Genomic DNA, 20,048 nt, shown 5'->3' on the forward strand with positions numbered 1-20,048 from the left:
GCCTGGCCAAAAAAAAAGTCACCACCAAATGAAAAGGTCATACACTCTAATATTTCATTGGACCGCCTTTAGCTTTGATTACGGCACGCATTCACTGTGGCATTGTTTCAATAATGTTATGGCCTGATTTTCCTGTGCTCATATCTGGTGCCTCTCTCACACTCTCTCTCTCTCCACCTGTCACAGGCAGAGCACAAAGAGGCGGGGCGATCACCTCGGCAGGCTTCCCCAAACGCACCTGGTTGAATTACTCCAATCAGCCTGACTACTTAAGGCACCTCCTGATACACTCCTGTGCCGGATGATTACTCAAGTTACCCTATGCGTGTTCGCTGTCGGCTCGATCTCCCGCCTCTAGTGTCTCTTGTATATCTAGTTTATCACAGATATTGTTCTTGTGAGCTTTTGTTATACGCCAGCGTGTGATATTCCTTTTGAGCTAATCCTCTCGTTTTTCCCTGGTTATCAGGCGATTTTGTGTTACGTTGTTACTTTTCCCGTTGTGGCTAAACCATTGCTTTGTTTATTCTAAGCTGCCGTGTTTTTTCCCCGCAAGGTGGTTTTCAGTTTTTTTCCTGTGCTTAATAAACTACCATCTCCGAACTTCTGCTGTTGGATCCGGACTCTCCTTTACGCAGCCCGCAACAAATAAGCTTCTGCAATGTCACAAGATTTGTTTCCATCCAATGTTCCATCCATTTATTTTTCACCGAGATCTTGCATTGATGATGGTTGAGTCTGACCGCTGCGCAAAGCCTTCTCCAGCACATCCCAAAGATTCTCAGTGGGGTTAAGGTCTGGACTCAGTGGTGGTCAATCCATGTGTGAAAATGATGTCAAATGCTCCCTGAACCAGTCTTTCACAATTTGAGCCTGATGAATCCTGGCATTGTCATCTTGGAATATGCCCGTACCATCAGGGAAGAAAAAATCCATTGATGGAATAACCTGGTCACTCAGTATATTCAGGTAGTCAGCTGACCTCATTCTTTGAGCACATACTGTTGCTGAACCTAGACCTGACCAACTGCAGCAACCCCAGATCAGAACACTGCCCCCACAGGCTTGTACAGTAGGCACTAGGCATGATGGGTGCATCACTTCATCTGTCTCTCTTCTTACCCTGATGCGCCCATCACTCTGGAACAGGGTAAATCTGAACTCATCAGACCACATGACCTTCTTTCATTGCTCCAGAGTCCAGTGTGTGTGTGTATATACACATATACTGTGTGTGTAATCTATTAGACCACCACCAAGTGTATACCGTTTGCCACAGCTGCCCTGAATTAACAGTATTGCTAAAGACCATAATATTTTTTTATGTTTCTGTAATGGTTAATCCACCAATATGTTGTACATAAGGTTGTGTGTTATTCTTGATCAATTTCTGACTACTCAGAGTTTTCCAGTGTGCTGGCACTCCTGTTCAAAATGGTGAAGCGACCATAGCTCCTCCGAGATCCCACCTTGCTCTTGGCTCCTCACTCCTTGGAGCAGAAATAAGAGCTTTAGGACGGCCAGCAAGATGGCAGACCAGAAGTACTTTCGGTTCAAGCGAGGATTGAGGACAAAAACAATTAAGAGAATTGAGATGCACCCTGTGTCTCTCTCTGTGTCTCCTCATGGGGTGGACAGCAGTCGTTGAAACTCTGGCAGGGGTTTCTTCTTGGTTGAAGAGCCTCTGGGAGGAATGCAGGAGGAGACGCTTCAAGTAAATCTTTGGTTCTCTTGCCTTCAGCACACTGCCTGACTTGAAGGCTCAGTGCAACATGGCTGCTTAAAGAAGTTTTTCACTTGACTGGCTCACTTTGACTCAATATGATCAATCTATCTTTATCAACAGGTTGTGTTTCACAATCCTTTAAAGCAGCTGTAATTTAACCTCTTTTTAAATAACCTTCTCTTGATCTGACTACAGACCTACAGTATATCTAACCTCTCCTTTCTCTCTAAAACTGGTGAAGACAGATGGTCATGGAACACTGGACCAGCTCTACACCCTCCGCAGGGTGCTCAAGGGTTCGTGGGAGTTTGCCCAACCAGTCCACAAGTTTTGTGGACTTGGAGAAGGCCTTCCACCGTGTCCCTCATAGCATTCTATGGGAGGTGCTTTGGGAGTATGGATTCCGGGGGCCTCTGGTTCGCATTGCCGGCAGTAAGTCAGACCTGTTCCCAGCTCATGTTGGACTCCGACAGGGCTGCCCTTTGTCACCAGTTCTGTTCATTATTTTTATGGACAGAAATTCTAGGCGCAGCGCGGATGATGTTGTCCTGTTGGCTTCTTCGAACTAGGACCTTCAAGCGAAGGGGGCTGGGATGAGAATCAGCACCTCCAAGTCCGAGGCCATGGTTCTCGTCCGGAAAAGGGTGGCTTCTCCCCTCTGGGTTGAAGAAGAGCTCCTGCCTCTGTGGAGGAGTTCAAGTATCTTGGGGTCTTGTTCAAGAGTGAGGGAAGGATGGAGCGTGAGATTGACAGGAGGATCGATGCGGTGGCTGCAGTAATGCGGTCGTTGTACTGATCTGTTGTGGTGAAAAAGGAGCTGAGCCGAAAGACAAAGCTCTCGATTTACCAGTCAATCTACGTTCCAAATTTGAGATTTTTTGATCCAACCACCATGTCTTTGTGAGACAGCTGTCATCATTTCAAAAGGTGGTGCCCTGAAGAATCAAAAATGCAAAACATTTTTTTTGTTTACCACATAATTTCATATTTGTTATTTCATAGTTCATACATGTCTTTAATATTAATCTATGATGTAGAAAATAATAAAAATAAAACGTTTGTTCATTCACTTTGTGGACCTCACTCAGACTGTAGAATACTGTAAACATGATCTGTCCCGCTCTTTAATTCAACTCCAAAAGAACTGAGTTCAGCTCTGATCAGTTGAAACACAGAGTGAACATAGGCTTCATCTCTCAACTTTATGGCTAATATTTTACATGCAACAGTAGTTTTCAAAAAAGAAAAGGCAAAGCATAAAATGGAAAGCTACACTGTTGAGTGCACTTTATTTTCTACAAAACATGCACTTGGTGTAGACAGTTTAAATGAGTGAAAACAACATTTTATCATTGGTTGCAAAGTCAAGAGAAGGTTGTAGCCATTGGTGAGAACTGACACTGTTACTGTGATAGCAACTACAATCACACACACACACACACACACACACACACACACACACACACACACACACACACACACCATAACCCCCAACCATTTATATCGATCATCTCTTCCATTTAACACTTTGCTGTGTCATTTTTGTGCTCAGAGAAGTGTTTCATAGAGCAATATCACCAGTAAAGATGTTCAGATTTGACTTAGTCGCATCTTATTAGCTCTGAGCTGGCTTTCTGAAACAGCTTAATCCTGGTTTAGTTTGTTAAGCTCGTTTAAGACAGGCTTTTCACTATGAGCCCTGCTTGTCTGAGCCTTCTTTATGAAACAACTCTCTGTAAGATTCCTCCCGCTATATTATTCACAAAACAAACAGACAAAACTAGCAAAAGAGGAGACGTGAAACATTCACACCGTGAGAGGGGACAGTGCCGAAGACAAGATGATGAACCAGAAATGAAGCCACACTGACAAAGTGTCGACCGGCTATCATCTGCTGTATCAACATTGCAAGGTAGATAAAGATGGTGTCTGCATCTCTCTCTCTCTTTCTCTCTCTCCCTCACACACATGCACATTTCATATGAAATAAATAGCAATATGTGCGAGATTATGCCAAGAGGGAAGAAAGTTATACAGCATGTAAGTACACAAAACACATCTACACACAGTACTCAACTTACATAATGTAAACAATCGACATAATTCTTAGCCCTGTCATGTTAGAGTGGCCTAAAAACAATAAACTAGGAAATGTAAATTGACTAGGATTGCAGCATTAATCATGCTGACTCAGATCTAGACTGAGTCCAGATATGAGGCATTTTATCATGGTGTGAAGGCAGTTGGTGTGTTTCCAGATGTCACATTGCTGTGGTAAAATCTCCACAGTCACATTAACAGTCTTAATCCCTAATGACTGAATCAAAAGGCAGCAACAAAAGCATGATCTCTCATATTAGTCTTTCTTGTGGCATGTTAATCATATCCTCCCACCACTAGCTCACCTAGAAAGTCTCAACAAAATGAACAGCTAAAATCTCTGTCAGACAAAGTATATCAGAAGGCAAAGGCAGTAAGTAGTAAAGTCAAGCTGTTTTGATGAACCGGTCGGTGTTCTGTCTTTCTCCTTTGACAGCCTCCTGAAATGGTCAAACAGACAGCTTTGGGACAATCTCAAGGTCGGTGGTGGGAAGCAGGGTATGTAAAAGGGAAGTTCAAGGTTACAATGGTGAGACTTTAAATAGATTAACCTCAGAATCATTCATGCTAGAAAAAAATATAGATAGATACCACCCATATAAGGGTCAGTCATAGGTCTGGTTCAGCGTCCTCTTCTGAGTATGATATACTTTGACAATAAGGTGATAATATGAGTTGATTTGAAAACTGTGTGCTCACAGCAATAATAGAGTTCTGCTTGGGCCTCAAACTGAAACCAGAACCTAGCTCTTACCTTTCGTCCTTCACACCTGACCTGACTGAATTTGACTGGCATTGTCAAAGACCCAAAACTAAATATTTGTTTTATTTTATTCATCGCTGACTGTTAGTCCATGCGACACATCGGTTGCTTAAAAGGCTTTCTCTACTTGGCAAAGTATATCTTCTTAAAACACATGACACACATGGAAGCAGACTACTGGACAGTCAGAGAGAGAAAAAGAGAAATATATCGATAAATTTCATTTGAAAATAACCAAACCCAATACAGACCCAAGCCCCAAACTGTATGCTACAAAATGACCCAACCCAACCCAAAACTTGATTCTCTGTTCAGATCAGCAGAACTCTAAACTGTGTGGTTTATCAAAGTTGCACAGTTTTGAGCTTACTGTGTATCTCCATTTCTCTTGTAAATGGCCTCACTTGTTCAAAGCCTGCCTGATTGCCTGACCTCTTGTCTTTCTTGCCCCAGTTTTTTTCCAGTGTTTTGGGAGAGCTCCCCATTTCAGTATTTAGAGTTTTGTTGCTCTAGTAAGAAAGAAACTATTAGGAATAATTATTATCTGGCATTCAAGGGATCAAATATAAAGACACTGATTATCAGTTATTGGCAGGTTCAGTCTGAATGTATTAAAAATCCATCTATGTTGACCTCTGCATTGTAAGCCCCTCCTCTAACTCTAATTCTAACCCTGGCATCACATAAGAAAATTACAAGGTTGTGCAAATATAGCTCAACAGAAGCATGTGGCTACTAGGAGGTATAACAGGATACATGCCAGAGAAAGTGGGATGCTCTAAGGGTGAATATCGGTTCAAGTACAGCAGCTGATCCAGAAAAATGAATCCGTGAATCAGTTTCATTCCACAATTCAGAGTGATTCAGAACTTCAGCATGGCCAGTAACTGCAAAGTCACATCAGTTATCAGCAAACTCAAAGACATACAGTGAAATTATCAAGTGTTGTTCTTACAAGTGTGTCAGCTGGTACTGGTACACTGGGAACTTTCCACAGGTGCATTTCCAATGATAGCAGAGTCCGTGCTGTGCTTGTAAGGCACCATGCTGTCCTGGTCCATGCAGTATTCAATTTAACACACTCGGGTTTATTTCCACTAATCCCATTTGGAACTCCAGCCTTCTAGCGTACTCACACCATATAAAAAACATTGGAGAGTTGACCAAAATTTGGCATTTCACAGATTCCTTACTAAAATATCATGTCAAGCCAGGTAGCTTGGTCATAATATTGTTTTGCCAATAAAAACCTTGATCTTTTTTGAACTGACATGATTCTACAATGTCCCATCAAATACATTGCAAAAGCGTTTATACCTATACAAAATGGCCACATTCAAAGGTGGGGTGAAAAGCCTGCCCGAGGTCTTGGCACAGTGAAGTGACAAAAATTAGTAAAAATTCCAATATTTTAATAATAATATATGAATATTTTCTATGATTTAAATGGAGCATTTCTTTTTATATACTTTATTAAGAAAGTTTTCCTGTTTTTACAACACAAAAAACAATGAACAAATAAGAATGGAAAAGTAGAACAAAATAAAACAAACTGCCAGCTCACAGAAAAAGTTCACATAGACACGTCAATAAGTGCAGTGACTGAATTTCCACAAGTGGACTGAAGGTCAGAAACAGAGTCTGTGGAACCAAGACCAAACAAGGCTGAGGAAGACCCAAGACAAAGACTCGAAAAACTGATCAGTACAGTCCAGAAAAATTAGTTCCCAGATTAGCACCTCTCCCTTTTAATATGTTCTATGAAGTCCCCATCTTAAGAAACATGAGGTGGGCATTGGGCAGGACATAACACATTTCTTATTTAGCCATAATTCAAAAACAAAATTCTTAATTTGCAGATTCCCCCAAAAATCACATTTCACCTGAAGTTGAGCAAAAGATGCAAAATGGTTGTTACTGTTGAAATCCTTAATAGTTGTAGTCGGCCCTTTTGTGATCAGTGTGAAAAAACATCCATTAGGCCTGGTTTAGAAGAAGGGCTCGGACAAATAGGAGCATAAATAGACAATTCTGAGAGACCCAGCACACCTCTGATTTACCTTAGACTCTTAAATGTTAGGCAAAATAAAGTCATCCTTCAGTTGTTTCATAAGTAGATTTCATTTGGAAAATAAAACGGCTGTTAAGCAGGCCCCACTAAGTGATGCTGCCTTACAGGACTCGCTCCACCACCCAGACATAGCTGGAGCATGATTCCAGAAAATCCATGCTCTGGAATTACAGGCCCAGTAATAATGTCCAAAGCGAAGACAGGAAGGCCCGGATCACCTTCAGCCATGGGCTTCTGTAAGAGGGCCAGCATGATGCTTCTGTCAGGGGGGAGAGTTAGCCCAGATATATGTGATAAACACTGGCTGTTAGAAAAGGGGAATCTATCTGGAATGAAACCTGTTTGGTCAGGATGGATTAATGTGCAAATGTTTTCATTTAATTGGTTTGCCAAATAAATTTGCAATAATCTTTTGATCACTGTTTTAGCAGGATGATAGGATACAACATTAGTGCCATCACTGATATGAACATAATACAAAGTATTTCACAGAGCAATTTACCATCTGGAGTAAAAGGGGGCAATTATGTCTACATGTGCTTCATAAAATTCTATTCCAAATCTGTCTGGGCCACTGGCCTTTCCACGTGGAAAAGAAAGAATGGCAGTTCTGATTTCTTCCTGCGTGAAGTCGGAGACCATTTCCTGCCTCGTAGCTTTATCAAACACTGGAGCGTACAGTGCACTGTGAAAATCAGCAATATCCACATCTACGTATATATAAACTACAGAAACATCAGTTTCCAAGTCTTTGTCAAAACAAATTATATGTGATGTCACATAATGGACAGCTAGGTCGATTTTAACAATAAAAAATAAGGATCCCAGAGCTATTATTGACACTGATGCGCTAAGAAATCATATCCATATGCATGCACCACAACCAGCAGTGACAAACCGAGTTGTGGTATGAGGCACCAGTGGAGAACTGGGCAGGTGTCTTGGTGAGTGAGCAGCATGAGCTAACAAATGCTGTGTAGTTTCACAACTAACACATGCTATCCACTGTATCTTGTACTACCAGAGATTTACTATTTAAAACAGAATTTCAATTCAACTGCCCCTTAAAACTTTTCACCCCCCCCCCTCCAGAGTGACACAGTGGAAACAGGTGGAAACATTTTTGCCTTTAGACCTGGTTGACCAAATTGCAATACGACCTTTGTGGTTGAAAGCATATTCAGTCAGTACTTAAATCAGTAGGCATTATATACTATTTTGCCAGGCAGAGTGTGAAAAAATGCCAAATGTTCCCTGTTTACCCAATTTTCTTGCAGTCTTTTGCGGAATTTAGTTTTCACTTGCTGCTCCCTGCATACAGGATGGTAAATTGGCCAGTGTTAGTCCAACTTCAACATCTCCTGTGAGGTGTAACAAACCTACAACATCTCCTGTGAGGTGTAATGTTGGGCTGTAAAACTAACATAAGGAGGGAGAATGTGACTTCCTTTCAGTGAATTGTGTGTGCCTGTACGCATGTGGGTATGTGTGTGTTTGCGTCTTCTTCATTGTCCATATCTTCTGTGTGCGTGTCATTGTTTGGGCTACGTGTAGTAGTGTGTTGGGGAGTGTGTGTGTATGTGTGCGTGAGACCGTGCATGTGTATTTGCCAAAGGCAGCGTGGCGTGGCGCTCGGGTGGCAGGCGAGTGGACAGCAAGTCGTCTTCTGCGGCGTCACCTACAGATAGAACAGAAATGTGTTATTAATGAGCTTTTAAAGGTGCCTATAGGTGTGTTTTTTCACTGTGCACAGACCCTCGCCAGCTGTTTCCCGTCTGACTCCACTGATTCCAGCTTTGTACTTAACGCTCAGACATGAAATTGATATTTTGTTCACTCTCGGAAAGCCAATAAGCATATTAATCATTCTAAAACTGTATATGAGATGTTAAAGTTTGCCATTATTTTAGCTTTGAAGTGATGGCTACAGGTTTTTAAATCAACTAAAACACACAGACCTTTTTAATTTCAAGTTGTTCATTGTTCGGCAGTGCAGGCTTGAATTGCATTAAAAGTTGTGTTTCAGTTCTCATCTAAATCTTAACAAGATAAAAACGTATATTTAAGTGAAAGTGGCCAAACTCAAAACACATTTATTTACTCTGTTTCTGGTGTGTATAACTTCTTCTCCAGCTAGGGTGGTGGAAGCAGGTTTGTTTGGAGCCAAATAAATAGGTACAGACACAAAGAATTATATGTGATGGCTTTGTACTACACATATAGTAAGTGGTATAATGCCTACATAAGAACAAATGGACAACAATTGTCTAAAGGCTGGTGTGTGGCCTACCATTGCCAGGGTCCATGCCGATCTGGTTTCCAGTGATGTGGTGCCAGTAGGCAGATCGGGGTAGGATAGCGGTGGGGGTGCAGGGGTAGGAGCCAGGCTCTGAACCCACAGAACTCATCAACTGGGAGTCACATGCACACAAAATCATGAATTTTAAAAAACTGCACTGCTGATAAGTAATTTTAAAGAAAGTACCACGATTAACAATATTTTTGTGAATCTATGTCACTGCACTATTTGTTATATCTCGTCAAGTCTGTTAATGTGTTTTGTTCACGAGCGTCATGTCTTGTCTTGCACTTCCTGTTTTATTGTGAAACCTAACTCTCCTCTCGTTTCAGGCCCTTGACTTCCCGGTGTGTTTCCCGCCTGTCTGATTGTCTACCCCGCCCTAATTGTCTCCACCTGTTCATTGTTACCTCGTGTATATATAGTCCGCGTCTCCCTTTGTCCTGTGCCAGATTGTCTCGTGCCATGTCTTGTACTGCCTTGCTGTCTAGCTTTCTTGATCCTTGTCTCCTGATTCCCTAGTAAGTCTTGTTAGTAGCTTTGAGTCATATCTTTTGTTGTTACTTTTCCTCTGAAGTTAAGTTTTGCCTTGCGCCTTTTGTTTGATACTTTTCTCTTAGTTCATTGCCTAATTAGTTTGCTATTTTCTCCATTTTGATCCTTAGCGCTTTTGGTTTGTACTTTGATTATCTTACCTCATTTTGTTGTATCATCCTGAGCGATTTAAGTTAATAAATTATTCTTATTGTGTAATCTCTCGCTGCTGTGTGGGTCTGTATTATTGAGTCCAGAAACCTCGTGCCTCCGGGCTTGTCACTATTGACTCTTACTAAAAAGATTGAAATTTAAATTTGAGATTTGTCCATTACTAAATGAACGATGCCGTATCTTTTGACTGGTTTGAAGCCAATGTTGTGTTTTACACGTGTGTGTGAGCGTGTGTTATCCAGGCTGTCACCCTGCTGTTTTTCTCCATCTCCAGCAGGACCTTCTTGTGCTGCTCTGCTATGGCCAGTGTAGAGGAGTGAACCCTCTGGTAGATCTGCTCTCCCTCTCTGGTCTGGAAGGTGTAGAGGCCTTCACCACTGTCACACATCCTACACATAACAGCAACTCAAAATGAACCCAGTGTGCAAAGCAGCAGTGGCTGACATACTGGTCAATACAGTATAATGGAGGACGGTCTTAGAGCACTCTTACTCCTACTACACCTTGGTAATCATTGTGGGAATTCAGGGAGTGATTCAGTGTGCTCTAATCTAAATGCTGTTTCATTCTGACAACAACACAACTTCAACGGAAACACGAACTGAAAAATGTAACCATTAAGACTGACATGTTACTCATTCATTGGACAATTTTGGTGACATCATCTTGCATCATCCCACAACCGTTCCAGCCCTAGTCTCACCGTCCAGCCTCGAAGGTGAAACGGGTGGCATCACGTCCATAGCGCCGCAGGGAGCAGAGTGGCCAGGTGACCAGCTTGGTGCGAGGATTGTGAATGTCCCACAGGTAAATGTTCTCATGGGTGATCTGCATCATGCACTCTCCATAGATGTCCAGGTTGGGACAGGGGAGGAGGAACACATTGAAACGCTCTGAGGAGGCCAATGAATGACAGTAACAATTTCAGGGACCTATTTTCAGTGTAGTCTGAGTAACCTCAGAAATTTCACAGGTTAGCAGAGAGCCAAAGTCCTGCCTCACAGGTCAGCTCTGTTGCTGGTTTCTTTCTTAAAAGATGAAACATGTTCCTGTTTATTTTCTTTCCATATTCCAAGTTAAGTAAGTATTTTTTAAGGCAAGATAAGGCAAGTTTATTTGTATAGTGCCTCTAAGTAGCAATTAGACATTAAAGGCATTAATAAAAGAAACGTGGCAATATAAAAAGACATCAATATATTTTAAAAGAGTAAAACAAAATAGAAATGACATTAAAACATTAAATAAAATAAACTGAGATAGATTAAACAAGACAATAGGATTGCAGAGCAGTTACAGTACAGTGCAAGGCGCAATTAAATAGTCCCAAATCTAAGTTAATTAAAAGCAGTGCCAAACAGAAAAGTCATAAGTCTTGATTTCAAAGAACTGATATTTGGTGCAAAGGACTTGTATAATGTGAAAGGGTCGCATGTCTGTGACAAACTCACAGACAGCTGTGTTTGATGGAGTCTGAGCTGGAAGCATCAGATCTGTGGTGGTGGCAGTAAAAGCATAACCATTCTGTTGAGATTTAAACTTTTACTCTGCATGCTTGATTGTGTGTGTTTGAATACCTGTGTGCTCACACTGCACTCCAGCAGCCAGGAGGTCAGGCTCTCCCATACTGATGTCATTGAGCCGTGTACCCAGACACTCAACTGACAACATCTTAAACCAGTCCTCAGCCTCCAGCTCTGCATAGGAAGAGAGAGAGAGAGAGAGATCACGTCAACTGGAAGGGAACTATACTGACAGTGTTTGGTGGAAAGGTGGCTTAAGTCAGACATATTTTCCAATGTGGTGGAGTGTTGGGGGCAAGTTTAGGCTTGAGTCAATACAGCACTATGAATCTGGTTGTGTGTGTGTGTGTCCATAGATTACCTGACTCACAGGTGAAGGTGCGTGAGGTGTCATCTGTAAACACGATGGCCACTGCCTGTCGCTTGGTATCTCGAGGCAACCGGGTAACATTCTTGACGTTGCTAATCTCTGTCACCTAAGGCAACAGGTTGAAGGTAATCAGGGCTGATTTACTCACTAGTTACTGTCAGTAAAATCTGCTTGAAAAAGCTGTGACACATTAAAATGGAGATTAATCACACTCAGCTTGAACATATCTCAATAATCACATTCACTAAAGTGAAATTGAATTAAAAAAATATGTGTCTGAGAAGGCTTAGCTTGTTCATTGGTTTGTATGAAATAACTGTTTTGTACAAAAAACCATGTGAAACCATATGTAAAACTTCTATGTTAATAATGTTCACAGTGTAAAGTGTACAGTACAGAAAAAAAAGATAACATAGATAAAAAGTTTGGTGGAAAACTATGATATGGCTGGACTGTGCATGGTCAATGTGCCATTGTTACACAGATGGTCAGAGGTAGTGTCTCTAATAAAAATTATTGCATATTAAATGCTCATTAGGGACATGGGGCAACGTCCCGAGTCACTGGCTCCTGCAGCTATGAAAAAGCTGCAGGGATATTGTTATCCCGTGTGTTTCTTCTTCTTCTTCTTCTTATTAGGGACACGGGGCATGCTCCGAGTCACTTATTACTATCCCGCGCGTTTCTTCTTATTATTAGGGACACGGGACACGCACCGAGTCACTGGCTCCTACAGCTATTTCATAGCTGTTTTCGAGCTACGACCATCTGAAGACCATAAAGATTCTCACAAAAATGCTCAGATTTTCTCCCCCTACAGTGGGTGATGTCATCGCTTAGAGTGAGACAGCCGGTGAGAAATCGCCTGAAATTGTTTTCTAAAATTGCCGTTAAATCCAAACGGTGAATAGGAGACACATAATTTTTGGATATTTTTGTAGACAAACTTGTCCTCTTTCGTGTGATGCCCTCGAAAAAGCCGAGAGACTTACTGAATTTAAATAGTGAGGCTTTTTGTGCAGCCAGCTCCCTCCAGCTCTCCATTGACTCCAATGCAAAAATTCAGAGCTGTTTTGTGAGAAAAACAGAAATGCCTCCTGTCTTTAGATCGCCATAAAAAGAAAATTTGTTGTCTCAGGAATAAAACGAGATGATATTCGGACTCAGGAAGGTCTCGGGAGTCCGATGATCTATAGTACACTCTGATACGAGGTACGGTTCTCTCACCAGAGGATTTAGTTCAGGAGGTTCGCCAAACCCAAATCTCACTGCATACAATACAAACTCCTGTTCTCTGAGTCGCAGCCTGGCGGACAGTGTCTTTTAAATCGACCATTTAGTCATTTTCCTAAAGAATATCTGGACATAAAACACACGTACATCTGGCCCAGACTTGTCTGCATCTCACAGTGTAATCGTTTTTTTTATAGCAGCTACGGTTTTGTCACAAACGCAAGTTGTTCGGAAGAAACCGACAGCGAAAAAGCCGCTTTTCAAGGGAAGAGTTTAACAGTTGCAACTGTCATTTACACACATACCTGTCAATAACCCACGCACACACATCTGCAGGACAACAAGCCTGAGAATGATTATCTTAACGAGCTCAGTCAAAACAAGGGCATTGTTTGAAAACAATCTCCGTCCAACAAGCAGTTAAACTCAGCTTCAGAAAGCACTTTGCCAAAAAGGTTGAGACAGTAGTCACACAAACGCACACACAAACAGGGCTAACCAACAGCTAAAAAGTGATTAAAAACAAGCACGTCAAAACTGAACAGGAACAGGTAAAAAGTGGGAGAGGTAGAGAGGTAATTATCAGCAGGTGGGGCAGAAGTTACACACGCACACACACATACACATTAAGACACACATATACCAGACACATCTCCATGTGGAGCTGGTTGGGCTGCTTGTGTAGTTCAAGCAGACACACACACACAAACAGACGAAGACACACACATACGCAGTCACACACAACGACAGAGACATAAACACACACACACACAGACAAATGCATAATGAAAACCCCACCCCCCCGCCCACTTGTTAGCACCGTTAGCTCTGTTAGCACCGTTAGCTCTGTTAGCATTAGCGCCATTAGCTGTTAGCTCCGTTAGTGTTAGCTCTGTTAGCTCCGTTAGCATTAGCTCCATTCATGTTTATTGATTCAGTTCATTAATTCATGTTAACAGAGACATGAAGCAGAGGAGAGAAGCAGACACAGACAGCTGAGGTGATCAACAGAGACAGACAAGGAGAAGGCCACAGAAACACTGGCACTGAGAGGGTTGAAAATGGGGGAAAAAAGTGGGAGAGGTAGAGAGGTAATTATCTGCTGTTTCATCAAATTGCAGCCTTTTTCAATTGTCCGCTGCTTCGCCATACTTTCTCCTAGAGACTTCATTCAAACTTTAAAATGTAGATAATTTTGTAATTTTGTTGGCTTAAACACACACACACACACACACACACACACACATACACACATGCAGGCACATACAGGTAACTTGATTACAGACATACTTAATGTGATTACAGCTCCTCAATCATTGCTCAGTGAAAGATGATCATGTCTATGTTGACAGAGATGGTTCCCCCCCGTGTCCCTTTCAAAGATTCCCAGAGGGAATTTTCTAGTTTGCAATGTTCTGCAATATTTCTTCTTGAAGTTTACTGAAGTAGCATATTACATGACATGGTTAAGCTACGTTTGAGTTAAAAAATGTTATAATTGCAGTTGCAAGAACTACACTTTCCACTGATCAAGATGTTTGACTTGAAAGAGAAGTTATTCTGATTAGAATTATAACTATTCTAATTATGTGTGGACTGCTCCCTCCAGCTCTCCATTGACTCCAATGCAAAAATTCAGAGCTGTTTTGTGAGAAAAGCAGAAATGCCTCCTGTCTTTAGATCCTGCTCCTTCATTTGTTTCTATCTATGAGATGTCGTTTGTTTCTCTATGACTCAGTCTGTATTGAGTGTTGTGTATGAGTGACTATTATTTTGTGTGCTTTAACTTTGCGCTCTCCCTCATACCTCTGAGCACGTGGAGAGCTGTTTTCTCTCCTACTCGACTCTTTGCTGGACTGTTAGAGTGTTTAACTATCATCTCCCTGCGTATGACAGCAGTAGGTTTTTATGTTGTTATCCATTTTCATTCCTTCATGCTAAATATCAGGTATCAGGTGTAGCTGTGTTATTATCAAATTAGGCCAATTGTGAATTCCCAACGGTGCTATGCCTAACATGGGGCACCAATAGATGTACGTGCAGCAGGGTTATAATCGAACATTGATTAATCAGGCATCTCAATATATACATATATTAAACAGCTGAATTTAACTTACACTACAATCATCTCGGGCACAACCCTTAAAGAAGAGGAAACAATAGCAAATTAATTGATTCAGTCTCACAAATTACTCTAAACTACTAATTTGGAACTCCCATTAATAACTAAATTGATAACTAGACCCAAAATTACCATATAAATAGCTCATAAGGCTTGAAGGGTTTTGGAGTTAGTAATAGCTGAGGTGGCAGTATTCACTCCTGTGCAACATTAAATAGGCCGGTATGTATTTTAAAAAGCATTTATTTAAAATAAAACAGGATATGTGTGCTCAAGTGAGCACATGTAAAACATAAAGACACGATGATTCCTTGTTTGCCTCTGTATGTTACAAGTACATGAGCATGTTTCAGAAACAAAGAAAGGATGTGTAGCAGGGGCTTTTGAGTTTTTCAACACTGACTGTGCAGTCCTGTCTGATCTTGGCACACTTCACAATTTTGTCCCTCAGGCAGGTGGTGCTGTGGGAGTATCATCACATTTTCCAAAGTCACAAAGTCCTAATGACTGTATCATGGTTTTTGTTTGATTTTATAGTGATGTTCTAAACCTGCGTTGGATAAGGACATGTGTATGACCAACTCTCTCAGGTCATGATGGGGTTTCCTAAGCTAGCATCTTTTTGACAAAATGCAACCAAGGAGCTCTTCCAAGTGTGCTTGCAAAGTTGGACAGTGGTGTCTGAGTCTAGGCTTTCTCAACTAACAGAATGTCAGGCTATTACTGAGTTCAGATTTATTGAGTTTGTTGTTGTTACTGACAAATCCAAGTTTGCCGATGTACATTGTAACTGCAAGAAAAGTAAGGCACCCTGAGCTAGCATCTATCTTACTGTCAGTACAGGGGTGGACTGGTGTTAGCGATGACCACAAGGAGCAAACTCTGGAGATCTTGTGTTTTAGGTTTTTCTTAATTTATGGCTAAGGGCTGTAATGTTTTGGGTAATCAGAGGCAGAGAGGCGTTCAGGGGTGCTGTCACTGTCTAATGGATTCTGACCATGTTTTGAATTGTGTTCAGAGATGCTGCTGTCCTTGTCTGATCTGTCTATTGGCTGGTGATGATTCTGGGCCAGAATTTCTGAGTATGGCCTTCTATGGCTTCTATTGAGAAAATAAGAAATGGCTGTTACATTCCCCCTCCTCTGTTTCCTGCCCAAGAAGAGGAAATATCTGGAAGAAGGCTCATGCTGCCTGTGATCTGCCGAGGAGAATAAGCTGATCGCCGATCGTCACCACAGGGAATACAAACCAGGTCAGAAAGTTTGGCTTTCTTCCAAAAATGTTCCCCTGAAAACTGCCTCCAAGAAGCCCAGTCCTTAGGTCCATTCATTATAGAATCTACTATCAACCTTTCTGCCATAAAACACCTGTTTTCCATCCACAAGCCTCACCTTAATTCTGGAGACACATTGACTACCCGTTGTTACTAATCTCAGTGATCATTAAAAAATGTTGAACCCTTTCCCTATCTTTTGTGCTCTCTGCCTATATTTGCCATTCTGGGTCCAGTAAATTCACTAACTTAACACTTCCTCTGAGCTTGGTCATACAGGACTTTGTCCCTGCTTCTGTAGGCCTCCTCCTTAGGCTGGCAAAGCTGTCTGAGTTTAGCTGTGAACCATGGTTTACTGTTGTGTGTGCAGAAGGTTGAAATTGGCACACGCAAGTCCTCACAAATTAGTGTAAGATGTCACAGTGTTAATGAGTTAACCACATCATCTGTTGCAGCAACCTCAAAAACACTTCAATCAGTGCAGTCAAAGCAGGCCTGTAGTTCCAGCTCTGTGTCAGGGGTCCCTCTTTTCGGGCAAACAACAGGCTTAGCAGATTTAAATTTCTTCCAGTAGGGTGGTGGAAGATAGACCAAACAGTGATCGGAGAGAATTTAGACTAAGGTCTGAGCCATCAAGAGCAAGAGTTTTAGGAAGTGATTGGAGGAGAGGTGCGACTGTTTCCATAATGGCTTATGTTTCACAGTAAAAAAGTTCAGTTTAAGTCACACAATGAATGAAATCATCTGTGGAGTTTCAAATGTACTTGTGCGCATATGATGTCCTAGGATGCATCATTGTGCTGTGAAGCATTGTTGATGTGTGGACAGGTTATTGATTTCTCCAGAGGCAGTGTATGTTGTGTTTGTGGAGCCAGTGGGGCATGTGCTACATCCTGCTTCGCTTTTATCCCCCTAGTGAAAGCATTACAGGGTGAAACCTATATGAAATAGAATGTTAGTTATGTACTCACAACTCTAGATTCTGTGAGTGCAGGTACAACCTCCTAAGCTGTGGGTTCCTTTAACTAGCTGGAGAAAAAGCTGTTTAACTGTTTTAACAAACACACATGAGACTGAGGTGGGGTCCAGTTTGTAAGTGGGTATAGACTAAATGTCTTCAGTGCTGCTTGAGTGCGAGTGAGGAATGAACCCACTGGCGATAGCCTTCGAGGGCTGCACCCACACTCATAGATACTGTTAGACTGTTACAAACAAATGCTTGCACCAACTCATTTTGAAGGTAAAACAGACATTGGGGAAACTCAAATACATGTTCTACCTTCAACACTCACTCAGTAAGAAGAATACACAATATAATATAAGAATATATAAATTTCAACCTGAGACAAATGACAAGATTAAGCATTTGCATGGTTATTAGTTGCTAACATTTTCCTATTGAACAAATAATCAAAGGTTTACACCACCCCTTTCAACCTAATTGATAATTAATTCAGATTGGGCTGGCTAAGGCCAATCTCTCCAGCTGAGGTGGTGACATGAGGCATTTCTCTTCTGACTGGGCTGATATTTCAATATTGGTGGAATATTAGGATCCATATAAACACACACACACACACACAAACACACACACACACACACACACACACACACACACACCTTAGGATAGGCTCTGATGTAGGCAGACTTCTCATCAGGGTATTTCTCCAGACGACGAGGCCCTTTACTGGATGACTTCTTGAACACCAGCCAGCAACGTCGATAGATCTGTAATATGTACATGCAAGCACAGACACACACCAACACACAGAGACAGGATCAAATTGATTTAATATTCAATACTGCTCTCATTTTAGTCAGAAACAGTGAGTTGATCAAAAACCAAACCTCATGTAATAGAACAAAAATAAGTACTGTATATCAACACACACAGCTTGTGATTACGATATGCTTAGAATTTTAGTAATTTGAAATCTCTCTATTCTGTTGTTGTTTTCTGCCATTGACTGCTGCCTGTAATACCTGAATTTCCCCGGCTGGGGATCAATAAAGTATTATCTTATCTAACTTACCATCAAATCAGTTGTAACACATGTACGCAGACAAAACACAAGCAAATGAAGAAAACATTTTCATCAGTTTGACAAAACAACATATAGAAAAAACATGCTGCAAAGAGATAAAACGCTTTAAGTTGCACAGAAGGCACGTACATGACATAACATATAACCCATTTCTGTTGTGTTCTGTGCAACTTGTTTTTTGTATTTAGGTGTGTTTCCTGTGTTTGGTTGTTTTCTGTATTTGACTGTGCTTTGTATATTTGCATGTGTTTCCTAAGTGCCTGTGCATTGAGCTTTCTGGGCTGCCAGAAAATTGTGTTTCATCTCAAAAATGTCACGACTGGCCACCCAACTAAATCTTGCTAAACTCTCTTATTTAACTTCTCAGTTGTTTATAAGAGCTTAGTTCAGTCTCAGGAGTGGGACTGTGAAAGAGAATGAGAAGCTCAGACCCAATCTCCATTGAACTATGGAATACCAATATTTTCTCACTTCTCCCTAAAAGGAAATGTGATCACAATAGGCCACAGAGTCTGCCTTTTGAAATTAGGACTGATACAGGTGAGTTGAGTTGAGCTGAACTGACTCTTTCAGCAACTCCCCAGCACATATTTACACCTGGTCATTGATACAATAATATTAAGTTTCTATCTTTTATCGAAGTTATGATGTTAAGCTGATACTAAGCTTTCAGTAAAATACAAACTGGTGGTCAAATATAAGCTAGTTCTGGCTGGCTGCAGGCATGATTGCTATGTTAGGCCTGGGGTAAAAAAAAACAAAGGCTGTATAAACTCTTGGTACCCTGGATTACTCATCTTAGCTGTTACGACCTGAGTTCATGTCTCAGCCAAACTACATTTTGTAGTAACACATGCCACAAGATGGCTGCAGCCACATTTGAAGAACAGTATGGGAACATAGCAAGTCACTGAATTTTCCACAACACCGCCCTGCAAATATTTCACAATAAAAGCCTTGTTAGAAAATAATGGGATTCTGTCTGCTGAAACACCTTTGGGCTTTTAATTTGAAACAAAACATTTATAATTATAAATCAACAAAATAAGCTCAGAGGCGCATGAATAAAATGCACCCTTTTTTAAATTAGCACTTAGAATAAGCATAACACCTCATCATTTTGAACGTCTTAAACATGCATGTATATAAGACAGGCAAAAGGCATAAAAAAATGAATAGGCTAAATGCATTTTGCAACAAGGAAACTGGCAGATTTGAACATTGTCAAAGCTTGATAAATTAGTCTGCTTTGCTACTTTTTCTGTCACACAGTGACGGAACAGTGACTCACCCTATACAGTGAATGAAAGGATGTTAAAGAAGAAATACACATAAGACTTTCAATAACAGCAGTACCATCACATTCCACAATTTCAAATCCCTCTGTGTCTTTCTACTTTTTCTCAGTTTTCTCAGTTTTTCAAGCCATGTTCTGTAAAATAGTCAGTTAAGTTGAACTGAAGGGAAAATGTGTGATGAAGAAGTAAAACAGCTGACCATTATACAAAATGCCCATGCAGCCATTAAAGTCTACTGTCGATGCAGCACTTCAAGGATAATGCCAACGCCATGCCTGCCATAACATCATTTTCTCTCTTTCATGTGAGTAACCCCTCTGGAATAACAGTGGCTCCAAACTGTTTCACATCAATTTCATCTTTGAAGCTGTGAGAAGGGAGCAATTAGCACTTTCTATCTTCCCCCTCCCTCCCACCCCTTCCTAAGTTTAACTTCACTTAGCACTCCTCAGAGATAGTTTGTCTGCCAAGAACTGATTACTTCAAACGCAGGATGGTGAAGCGATATAGGCAAAGGAGA

The 20,048-nt window shown here is 41.2% G+C and overlaps 1 protein-coding gene across 1 annotated transcript in view; it reads right to left on the minus strand.

Moving 5' to 3' along the window:
• Nucleotides 1–6,132: 6,132 nt before the first annotated feature.
• dok4 (docking protein 4) overlaps nucleotides 6,133–20,048 on the minus strand; it is a 63,977-nt gene continuing 50,061 nt past the window's right edge. Inside the window, exons 3-9 of the mRNA XM_041936982.1 lie at nucleotides 17,806–17,913; nucleotides 11,549–11,663; nucleotides 11,242–11,361; nucleotides 10,371–10,560; nucleotides 9,918–10,056; nucleotides 8,951–9,071; nucleotides 6,133–8,338 (exon numbers count right to left, since the gene is read on the minus strand). Of these exons, the coding sequence (XP_041792916.1) occupies nucleotides 8,205–8,338; nucleotides 8,951–9,071; nucleotides 9,918–10,056; nucleotides 10,371–10,560; nucleotides 11,242–11,361; nucleotides 11,549–11,663; nucleotides 17,806–17,913 (927 nt within the window). The 3' untranslated portion in view covers nucleotides 6,133–8,204. The remainder of the gene's footprint in view (nucleotides 8,339–8,950; nucleotides 9,072–9,917; nucleotides 10,057–10,370; nucleotides 10,561–11,241; nucleotides 11,362–11,548; nucleotides 11,664–17,805; nucleotides 17,914–20,048) is intronic.

This window comes from Chelmon rostratus, chromosome 1 (assembly GCF_017976325.1).
Source record: "Chelmon rostratus isolate fCheRos1 chromosome 1, fCheRos1.pri, whole genome shotgun sequence".
Taxonomy (NCBI): Eukaryota; Metazoa; Chordata; class Actinopteri; order Chaetodontiformes; family Chaetodontidae; genus Chelmon; species Chelmon rostratus.